At 55.6% G+C, this 12,205-nt stretch overlaps 1 protein-coding gene across 2 annotated transcripts in view; it reads right to left on the bottom strand.

The window, feature by feature from the left end:
• GPS2 (G protein pathway suppressor 2) overlaps positions 1 to 12,205 on the bottom strand; it is a 53,881-nt gene that overhangs the window by 31,712 nt on the left and 9,964 nt on the right. For both annotated transcript variants that reach the window (XM_077261433.1, XM_077261434.1), the window contains exons 4-9: positions 6,484 to 6,596; positions 2,773 to 2,852; positions 2,196 to 2,275; positions 1,947 to 2,115; positions 1,783 to 1,869; positions 1,632 to 1,711 (exon numbers count right to left, since the gene is read on the bottom strand). In XM_077261433.1, coding sequence (XP_077117548.1) covers positions 1,632 to 1,711; positions 1,783 to 1,869; positions 1,947 to 2,115; positions 2,196 to 2,275; positions 2,773 to 2,852; positions 6,484 to 6,596 — 609 coding nt within the window. The remainder of the gene's footprint in view (positions 1 to 1,631; positions 1,712 to 1,782; positions 1,870 to 1,946; positions 2,116 to 2,195; positions 2,276 to 2,772; positions 2,853 to 6,483; positions 6,597 to 12,205) is intronic.

Here is a 12,205-nt window from a genome sequence, read left to right as displayed (position 1 = left end):
AAAAAATGTCCAAATACAGACACAGAAATACAGCAGGACACCCCCCTAAGGTGCATACAAGGGGGAGCGCGACTGCAATCCACAGCGCCACGTGGAGGGGTCTCATGTGCCTCTCGTGTGACCCCCGGGACGCTCGGACCTGAAAACTTCCAGGACATGACTGACTGGTATATACCCTGCGTGCCTCGGGACACACGCCGGAGAGCGGATATACCCCGCGTGCCTCAGGACACATGACGGAGAGTGGATATACCCTGCGTGCCTCGGGACACATGACGGAGAGCGGATATACCCCGCGTGCCTCGGGACACACGCCGGAGAGTGGATATACCCCGCGTGCCTCGGGACACATGACGGAGAGTGGATATACCCCGCGTGCCTCGGACACATGACGGAGAGCGGATATACCCCGCGTGCCTCAGGACACACGCCGGAGAGTGGATATACCCCGCATGCCTCGGGACACATGACGGAGAGCGGATATACCCCGCGTGCCTCGGGACACATGACAGAGAGCAGATATACCCCGCATGCCTCAGGACACATGACGGAGAGCGGATATACCCCGCGTGCCTCAGGACACATGACGGAGAGCGGATATACCCCGCATGCCTCGGGACACACGCCGGAGAGTGGATATACCCCGCGTGCCTCGGACACATGACAGAGAGCAGATATACCCCGCGTGCCTCGGGACACATGACGGAAAGTGGATATACCCCGCGTGCCTCGGGACACATGACGGAGAGTGGATATACCCCGCGTGCCTCGGGACACATGACAGAGAGCAGATATACCCCGCGTGCCTCGGGACACACGACAGAGAGTGGATATACCCCGGGTGCCTCGGACACATGACGGAGAGCGGATATACACCGCGTGCCTCGGGACACATGACAGAGCGGATATACCCTGCGTGCCTCGGGACACATGACAGAGAGCAGATATACCCCGCATGCCTCAGGACACATGACGGAGAGCGGATATACCCCGCGTGCCTCAGGACACATGACGGAGAGCGGATATACCCCGCGTGCCTCAGGACACACGCCGGAGAGTGGATATACCCCGCATGCCTCGGGACACACGCCGGAGAGTGGATATACCCCGCGTGCCTCGGGACACACGCCGGAGAGTGGATATACCCCGCGTGCCTCGGGACACATGACGGAGAGTGGATATACCCCGCGTGCCTCGGACACATGACGGAGAGCGGATATACCCCGCGTGCCTCAGGACACACGCCGGAGAGTGGATATACCCCGCATGCCTCGGGACACACGCCGGAGAGCGGATATACACCGCGTGCCTTGGACACATGACGGAGAGTGGATATACCCCGCGTGCCTCGGACACATGACGGAGAGCGGATATACACCGCGTGCCTCGGGACACATGACGGAAAGCGGATATACCCCGCGTGCCTCGGGACACACGCCGGAGAGTGATATACCCCGCGTGCCTCGGGACACATGACAGAGAGCGGATATACCCCGCGTGCCTCGGGACACACGACAGAGAGTGGATATACCCCGCGTGCCTCGGGACACACGACAGAGAGCGGATATACCCCGCGTGCCTCGGGACACACGACGGAGAGGGGATATACCCCGCGTGCTCCGGATACTCACCGAGTCGGTGAATCCGGACTGCTGATTGGCATGTTCCAGCTGCTTCTGGAGTGGGATGGTGCTGCTTGGAGGCATAAAACCTGCAGAGGATAGAGAGGTCAGACAGCAGGGCCCCGGCTCCTGAGGGCCACAGGAGGGACACTGCACCAACCTGCATGAGCTCCTGGATAGTGGCCATGAACAGAGTACCCTGGCTGCTGGTGAGACAGGTACTGCATGGTGGGGAAGGCGGCTGGACCTGCAGACAGACAGACACTGGGTGATCACAGGGACGTACGGCGTCACCATCACACGTGTACATGGAGCCCCTCTAACCTCGGATCGGCTGGCTGCCTGTGTAACTGACGGGCCCTGCCTGGCCGGCCCCAAAGCTGTGCTGTGCTTGATTGACAGTGTAGGGGCTGTGCCCTGCCTGACTACTTGGGTACTGACCATGCTCGGAGGCCGTGGGGCTGAAGGACGGCTGTGTGGGGTAGTGACGACCCTGAAGAAAGACAATTCATTGATTGGAGGAGAATGTAAAACACAAGCAGAAAACATTTGGGAAAAGCACATAAAGCCGACCGTTATCACTGGGGGTCCGAACATCTGCTTGGCCCGATCAGCCATGAGAGAGCTGTGACGGGAATGACCTCCAGGACTCCCTGCAAGAGGAAGGAGAAGTCAGGGGGAGGAAAGGGTTAACGGAGGATGAAAGGAAACCTGTGGGCGGCTTCATGGACCTCGCACTGCCGACAAGCCCCCGCGATGCCCACTACATCCACACTTAATGCCCATGGGTCCGGCAGGTACAGCCCCCTCGGCCCGTCAGTGACTGACCACTCACTCTCTTCTGTCACTTGCTCCACGCCGCCATCCCCGATACCATCACACTAAGGTCCTGATGACGCTATCGATTATGGGAATTACAGCGCTCGTGTGAGATCTCGGGGGGGGAGCGTGTCACAAAGAAGAGGGACATGCCAGAGAGCTGCATGTGTCGGACCCCCCGCACTCGTGATGGATCTGTATAAAGTGGAGGCACGGACGTCATGCACATTGCAGGGGCTCACAGGTGACATTGCTTTGGGATCTAAAACCCGGCGGACAGGTTTCCTTTAAGGATCTCAAGCAAATAGGAAAACGTGTGTTAGAGTCTTACCTTGCATATTAAGGATATGCGTCCCTGTGTGCATTACCATGCCCTGCTGGTAGGCGGCAGACGTGAGCGTGGTGAGGTCACTGCACCAAAAAGACAAGGCTCCTGAGATCAAATCCTTCCAGAACCCCCACAGACCCCCGAACTACTCCAGACAATCCATAACGGCCTGGTATCACAATCCCCCAATACCGAGGAGGGGGCTCTACTCCAGCAGAGCGGGGGCCAATACCGAGGAGGGGGCTCTACTCCAGCAGAGCAGGGCCAATACTGAGGAGGGGGCTCTACTCCAGCAGAGCGGGGGCCAATACTGAGGAGGGGGCTCTACTCCAGCAGAGCGGGGGCCAATACTGAGGAGGGGGCTCTACTCCAGCAGAGCGGGGGCCAATACTGAGGAGGGGGCTCTACTCCAGTAGAGAGGGGCCAATACTGAGGAGGGGGCTCTACTCCAGTAGAGAGGGGCCAATACTGAGGAGGGGGCTCTACTCCAGCAGAGCGGGGGCCAATACTGAGGAGGGAGCTGTACTCCAGCAGAGCGGGGGCCAATACTGAGGAGGGGGCTCTACTCCAGTAGAGAGGGGCCAATACTGAGGAGGGGGCTCTACTCCAGTAGAGAGGGGCCAATACTGAGGAGGGGGCTCTACTCCAGTAGAGAGGGGCCAATACTGAGGAGGGGGCTCTACTCCAGTAGAGAGGGGCCAATACTGAGGAGGGGGCTCTACTCCAGCAGAGCGGGGACCAATACTGAGGAGGGAGCTGTACTCCAGCAGAGCGGGGGCCAATACTGAGGAGGGAGCTGTACTCCAGCAGAGCGGGGGCCAATACTGAGGAGGGGGCTCTACTCCAGCAGAGAGGGGCCAATACTTAGGAGGGGGCTCTACTCCAGTAGAGAGGGGCCAATACTGAGGAGGGGGCTCTACTCCAGTAGAGAGGGGCCAATACTGAGGAGGGGGCTCTACTCCAGCAGAGCGGGTGCCAATACCGAGGAGGGGGCTCTACTCCAGCAGAGCGGGGCCAATACTGAGGAGGGGGCTCTACTCCAGTAGAGAGGGGCCAATACTGAGGAGGGGGCTCTACTCCAGTAGAGAGGGGCCAATACTGAGGAGGGGGCTCTACTCCAGCAGAGCGGGGGCCAATACTGAGGAGGGAGCTGTACTCCAGCAGAGCGGGGGCCAATACCGAGGAAGTAGGCTCTACTCCAGCAGAGCGGGGCCAATACTGAGGAGGGGGCTCTACTCCAGCAGAGCGGGGCCAATACTGAGGGGCTCTACTCCAGAGCAGGGGCCAATACCGAGGAGGGGGCTCTACTCCAGAGCAAGGGCCAATACCGAGGAGGGGGCTCTACTCCAGAGTGGGGGCCAATACTGCGGAGGATGCTCTATTCCAGTAGAGAGGGGCCAATACTGAGGAGGGGGCTCTACTCCAGTAGAGAGGGGCCAATACTGAGGAGGGGCTCTACTCCAGTAGAGAGGGGCCAATACTGAGGAGGGGGCTCTACTCCAGTAGAGAGGGGCCAATACTGAGGAGGGGGCTCTACTCCAGTAGAGAGGGGCCAATACTGAGGAGGGGGCTCTACTCCAGTAGAGAGGGGCTCTACTCCAGTAGAGAGAGGGACCAATACTGAGGAGGGGGCTCTACTCCAGCAGAGCGGGGGCCAATACTGAGGAGGGGGCTCTACTCCAGCAGAGCGGGGGCCAATACTGAGGAGGGGGCTCTACTCCAGCAGAGCGGGGGCCAATACTGAGGAGGGGGCTCTACTCCAGCAGAGCGGGCGCCAATACTGAGGAGGGGGCTCTACTCCAGCAGAGCGGGGGCCAATACTGAGGAGGGGGCTCTACTCCAGCAGAGCGGGGGCCAATACTGAGGAGGGGGCTCTACTCCAGCAGAGCGGGGGCCAATACTGAGGAGGGGGCTCTACTCCAGCAGAGCGGGGGCCAATACTGAGGAGGGGGCTCTACTCCAGCAGAGCGGGGGCCAATACTGAGGAGGGGGCTCTACTCCAGCAGAGCGGGGGCCAATACTGAGGAGGGGGCTCTACTCCAGCAGAGCGGGGGCCAATACTGAGGAGGGGGCTCTAACCAGCAGAGCGGGGGCCAATACTGAGGAGGGGGCTCTACTCCAGAGCGGGGGCCAATACTGAGGAGGGGGCTCTACTCCAGAGCGGGGACCAATACTGAGGAGGGGGCTCTACTCAAGCAGAGAGGGGGCCAATACTGAGGAGGGAGCTCTACTCCAGCAGAGCGGGGGCCAATACTGAGGAGGGGGCTCTACTCCAGCAGAGCGGGGGCCAATACTGAGGAGGGGGCTCTACTCCAGCAGAGCGGGGGCCAATACTGAGGAGGGGGCTCTACTCCAGTAGAGAGAGGGACCAATACTGAGGAGGGGGCTCTACTCCAGCAGAGCGGGGGCCAATACTGAGGAGGGGGCTCTACTCCAGCAGAGCGGGGGCCAATACTGAGGAGGGGGCTCTACTCCAGCAGAGCGGGGGCCAATACTGAGGAGGGGGCTCTACTCCAGCAGAGCGGGCGCCAATACTGAGGAGGGGGCTCTACTCCAGCAGAGCGGGCGCCAATACTGAGGAGGGGGCTCTACTCCAGCAGAGCGGGGGCCAATACTGAGGAGGGGGCTCTACTCCAGCAGAGCGGGGGCCAATACTGAGGAGGGGGCTCTACTCCAGCAGAGCGGGGGCCAATACTGAGGAGGGGGCTCTACTCCAGCAGAGCGGGGGCCAATACTGAGGAGGGGGCTCTAACCAGCAGAGCGGGGGCCAATACTGAGGAGGGGGCTCTACTCCAGCAGAGTGGGGGCCAATACTGAGGAGGGGCTCTACTCCAGAGCGGGGGCCAATACTGAGGAGGGGGCTCTACTCCAGAGCGGGGACCAATACTGAGGAGGGGGCTCTACTCAAGCAGAGAGGGGGCCAATACTGAGGAGGGAGCTCTACTCCAGCAGAGCGGGGGCCAATACTGAGGAGGGGGCTCTACTCCAGCAGAGCGGGGGCCAATACTGAGGAGGGGGCTCTACTCCAGCAGAGCGGGGGCCAATACTGAGGAGGGGGCTCTACTCCAGCAGAGCGGGGGCCAATACTGAGGAGGGGGCTCTACTCCAGCAGAGCGGGCGCCAATACTGAGGAGGGGGCTCTACTCCAGCAGAGCGGGGGCCAATACTGAGGAGGGGGCTCTACTCCGGCAGAGCGGGGGCCAATACTGAGGAGGGGGCTCTACTCCAGCAGAGCGGGGGCCAATACTGAGGAGGGGGCTCTACTCCAGCAGAGCGGGGGCCAATACTGAGGAGGGGGCTCTACTCCAGCAGAGCGGGGGCCAATACTGAGGAGGGGGCTCTACTCCAGCAGAGCGGGGGCCAATACTGAGGAGGGGGCTCTAACCAGCAGAGCGGGGGCCAATACTGAGGAGGGGGCTCTACTCCAGCAGAGTGGGGGCCAATACTGAGGAGGGGCTCTACTCCAGAGCGGGGGCCAATACTGAGGAGGGGGCTCTACTCCAGAGCGGGGACCAATACTGAGGAGGGGGCTCTACTCAAGCAGAGAGGGGGCCAATACTGAGGAGGGAGCTCTACTCCAGAGCGGGGGCCAATACTGAGGAAGGGGCTCTACTCCAGAGCGGGGGCCAATACTGAGGAAGGGGCTCTACTCCAGAGCAGGGGCCAAAACTGAGGAGGGAGCTGTACTCCTGAGAGAATGCCACCATCACTAACCTCTGCTCCTTCCTCCTCCTCTTCTCCTCCTCATGGAGAACCTTCTTCAGCTGTAGGAACAGTTGGTGCTTTTCTTCCTGCAGTTTATTCAGCTTATCCTGCAGCTTCATAATCTGAGGAGACACCAGGAAGACAAGTGGAGATATGAGAAGAAACAAAGGAGTAACAACCAACAAAAATAATAAAACCGTATCTTAATTAACTATAAAGTTATAAATGCGCTGCTCGAGCCCCTGGAAACAGAGAAACAGACCTTCTACATTGGGTCACGTAACGAAGTGGAGAATTGTGGACTGACTCGCCCATCACCATTCCCATCCTGTCCGCGGAGGTTGGCGCCCTGTAAGTATGATGTTGCGCCCCCGATAAATGAAAACTATCACTCTTTGATCCTATCGCATATCACCAGATGTGATGATAAACTACTGATAATACAATTACATCCCACAAACAACGAGGTCCTGGATGGCGGACAACACAGATGTACAACATAACGAAGCTCTAATGGAGCCAGAATTAAAAGTTACCGAGCTTTATGAAGATAACTGGCGTAGTCCCCATAGTCCCCACGCGTTTTCCCCATCTTCTGGTTATCCAGGAGAATCCCACAGTGGGCGAAAAAATGAAAGGGAACGGTGCTATAAAAGGCACAAAAGCTCCACAAACCGTGGCTAGGATAAGTGTAGGCGGCGTTTCACCAAAGATACATGGAGTATAAATACCCACAGGCATTCCCTTTAAAGTAGAGTGGCGCCAATCCCTGCTCAGGGCTCAAGAATGTTTGCGCTCCTAGGACCTACAGGAAGCGCGTCACCGGATGTGACGTCAATAAATGAGTGGAACGCAAAGGCACTCCACGGGACCCTAATAGAAGAGCGTCATCTCACAATTATCACTGACCCACAGATGTGCTCCATGATCCCGAATAGAAGAGCGTCATCACACAATTACCACTGACCCACAGATGTGCTCCATGGGACCCTAATAGAAGAGCGTCATCTCACAATTACCACTGACCCACAGATGTGCTCCATAATCTCCCAACAGAAGAGCGTCATCACACAATTACCACTGACCCACAGATGTGCTCCATGATCCCGAATAGAAGAGCGTCATCACACAATTACCACTGACCCACAGATGTGCTCCACGGGCCCCGAATAGAAGAGCGTCATCACACAATTACCACTGCCCCACAGATGTGCTCCATGATCCCGAATAGAAGAGCGTCATCACACAATTACCACTGACCCACAGATGTGCTCCATGATCCCCCGAATAGAAGAGCGTGATCACACAATTACCACTGCCCCACAGATGTGCTCCATGATCCCGAATAGAAGAGCCTCATCACACAATTACCACTGACCCACAGATGTGCTCCATGTTCCCCGAATAGAAGAGCGTGATCACACAATTACCACTGACCCACAGATGTGCTCCATGATCCCCCGAATAGAAGAGCGTGATCACAGAATTACCACTGACCCACAGATATACTCCATGATCCCCCAAATAGAAGAGCGTCATCACACAATTACCACTGACCCACAGATGTGCTCCATGTTCCCCGAATAGAAGAGCGTCATCACACAATTACCACTGACCCACAGATGTGCTCCACGGGCCCCCGAACAGAAGAGCGTGATCACACAATTACCACTGACCCACAGATGTGCTCCATGATCCCCCGAATAGAAGAGCCTCATCACACAATTACCACTGACCCACAGATGTGCTCCACGGGCCCCCGAATAGAAGAGCGTCATCACACAATTACCACTGACCCACAGATGTGCTCCATGTTCCCCCGAATAGAAGAGCCTCATCACACAATTACCACTGCCCCAGAGATGTGCTCCATGATCTCCCAACAGAAGAGCGTCATCACACAATTACCACTGACCCACAGATGTGCTCCATGATACCCGAATAGAAGAGCGTCATCACACAATTACCACTGCCCCAGAGATGTGCTCCATGATCCCGAATAGAAGAGCGTGATCACACAATTACCACTGACCCACAGATGTGCTCCATGTTCCCCCGAATAGAAGAGCGTCATCTCACAATTACCACTGACCCACAGATGTGCTCCATGTTCCCCCGAATAGAAGAGCGTCATCACACAATTACCACTGCCCCAGAGATGTGCTCCATGATCCCGAATAGAAGAGCGTGATCACACAATTACCACTGACCCACAGATGTGCTCCATGTTCCCCCGAATAGAAGAGCGTCATCACACAATTACCACTGACCCACAGATGTGCTCCATGATCCCGAATAGAAGAGCGTGATCACACAATTACCACTGACCCACAGATGTGCTCCACGGGCCCCCGAACAGAAGAGCGTCATCACACAATTACCACTGACCCACAGATGTGCTCCACGGTGCCCCCGAATAGAAGAGCGTGATCACACAATTACCACTGACCCACAGATGTGCTCCACGGTGCCCCCGAATAGAAGAGTGTCATCACACAATTACCACTGACCCACAGATGTGCTCCATGTTCCCCGAATAGAAGAGCGTCATCACACAATTACCACTGACCCACAGATGTGCTCCATGATCCCCCGAATAGAAGAGTGTCATCACACAATTACCACTGACCCACAGATGTGCTCCACGGGCCCCCGAATAGAAGAGCGTCATCACACAATTACCACTGACCCACAGATGTGCTCCATGTTCCCCAAATAGAAGAGCGTCACACAATTACCACTGACCCACAGATGTGCTCCATGTTCCCCAAATAGAAGAGCGTCACACAATTACCACTGACCCACAGATGTGCTCCATGTTCCCCAAATAGAAGAGCATCATCACACAATTACCACTGACCCACAGATGTGCTCCACGGACCTCCGAATAGAAGAGCGTCATCTCACAATTACCACTGACCCACAGATGTGCTCCACGGTGCCCCCGAATAGAAGAGCGTGATCACACAATTACCACTGACCCACAGATGTGCTCCATGATCCCCCGAATAGAAGAGCGTCATCATACAATTATCACTGACCCACAGATGTGCTCCACGGACCTCCGAATAGAAGAGCGTCATCACACAATTACCACTGACCCGCAGATGTGCTCCATGATCCCCCGAATAGAAGAGCGTCATCACACAATTACCACTGACCCGCAGATGTGCTCCATGATCCCCGAATAGAAGAACGTCACTCACACAATTACCACTGACCCACAGATGTGCTCCATGATCCCCCGAATAGAAGAGCGTCATCACACAATTACCACTGACCCGCAGATGTGCTCCATGATACCCGAATAGAAGAGCGTCACTCACACAATTACCACTGACCCACAGATGTGCTCCACAGGCCCCCGAATAGAAGAGCGTCATCACACAATTACCACTGACCCACAGATGTGCTCCATGATCCCCCGAATAGAAGAGCGTCATCACACAATTACCACTGACCCACAGATGTGCTCCATGATCCCCAGATGTGCTCCATGATCCCCGAATAGAAGAGCGTCATCACACAATGAACACTGACCCACAGATGTGCTCCATGATCCCCGAATAGAAGAGCGTCACCACACAATTACCACTGACCCACAGATGTGCTCCATGTTCCCCAGAATAGAAGAGCGTCATCACACAATTACCACTGACCCACAGATGTGCTCCATGATCCCCCGAATAGAAGAGCGTCATCATACAATTACCACTGACCCACAGATGTGCTCCATGTTCCCCAAATAGAAGAGCGTCATCACACAATTACCACTGACCCGCAGATGTGCTCCATGATCCCCGAATAGAAGAACGTCACTCACACAATTACCACTGACCCACAGATGTGCTCCATGATCCCCCGAATAGAAGAGCGTCATCACACAATTACCACTGACCCGCAGATGTGCTCCATGATCCCCGAATAGAAGAACGTCACTCACACAATTACCACTGACCCACAGATGTGCTCCACAGGCCCCCGAATAGAAGAGCGTCACACAATTACCACTGACCCACAGATGTGCTCCATGATCCCCCGAATAGAAGAGCGTCATCAAACAATTACCACTGACCCACAGATGTGCTCCATGATCCCCAGATGTGCTCCATGATCCCCGAATAGAAGAGGGTCATCACACAATTACCACTGACCCACAGATGTGCTCCATGATCCCCGAATAGAAGAGCGTCACCACACAATTACCACTGACCCACAGATGTGCTCCATGATTCCCCCGAATAGAAGAGCGTCATCACACAATTACCACTGACCCACAGATGTGCTCCATGATCCCCCGAAAAGAAGAGCGTCATCATACAATTACCACTGACCCACAGATGTGCTCCACAGGCCCCCGAATAGAAGAGCGTCATCACACAATTACCACTGACCCACAGATGTGCTCCATGTTCCCCAGAATAGAAGAGCGTCATCACACAATTACCACTGCCCCACAGATGTGCTCCATGTTCCCCAAATAGAAGAGCGTCATCACACAATTACCACTGACCCACAGATGTGTTCCATGTTCCCCCGAATAGAAGAGCGTCATCACACAATTATCACTGACCCACAGATGTGCTCCACGTTCCCCAAATAGAAGAGCGTCATCACACAATTACCACTGCCCCACAGATGTGCTCCATGTTCCCCAAATAGAAGAGCGTCATCACACAATTACCACTGACCCACAGATGTGTTCCATGATCCCCGAATAGAAGAGCGTCATCACACAATTACCACTGACCCACAGATGTGCTCCACGTTCCCCAAATAGAAGAGCGTCATCACACAATTACCACTGACCCACAGATGTGTTCCATGTTCCCCCGAATAGAAGAGCGTCATCACACAATTATCACTGACCCACAGATGTACTCCACGGGCCCCGAATAGAAGAGCATCATCACACAATTACCACTGACACACAGATGTGCTCCATGTTCCCCCGAATATAAGAGCATGATCACACAATTACCACTGACCCACAGATGTGCTCCATGTCCCCCAAATAGAAGAGCGTCATCACACAATTACCACTGACCCACAGATGTGCTCCACAGGCCCCCGAATAGAAGAGCGTCATCACACAATTACCACTGACCCACAGATGTGCTCCATGATCCCCGAATAGAAGAGCGTCATCACACAATTACCACTGACCCACAGATGTGCTCCATGTTCCCCAAATAGAAGAGCGTCATCACACAATTACCACTGACCCACAGATGTGCTCCACGGGCCCCCGAATAGAAGAACGTCATCACACAATTACCACTGACCCACAGATGTGCTCCATGATCCCCCGAATAGAAGAGCGTCATCACACAATTACCACTGACCCACAGATGTGCTCCACGTTCCCCAAATAGAAGAGCGTCATCACACAATTACCACTGACCCACAGATGTGCTCCATGATCCCCCGAATAGAAGAGCGTCATCACACAATTACCACTGACCCACAGATGTGTTCCATGTTCCCCCGAATAGAAGAACGTCATCACACAATTACCACTGACCCACAGATGTGCTCCACGGGCCCCCGAATAGAAGAACGTCATCACACAATTACCACTGACCCACAGATGTGCTCCACAGGTCCCGAATAGAAGAGCGTCATCTCACAATTACCACTGACCGACAGATGTGCTCTATGTTCCCCCGAATAGAAGAGCGTCATCACACAATTACCACTGACCCACAGATGTGCTCCATGTTCCCCCGAA

Source organism: Ranitomeya variabilis, chromosome 5, assembly GCF_051348905.1.
Source record: "Ranitomeya variabilis isolate aRanVar5 chromosome 5, aRanVar5.hap1, whole genome shotgun sequence".
NCBI lineage: Eukaryota > Metazoa > Chordata > Amphibia > Anura > Dendrobatidae > Ranitomeya > Ranitomeya variabilis.
This window is presented reverse-complemented; position numbering and strand designations above follow the sequence as displayed.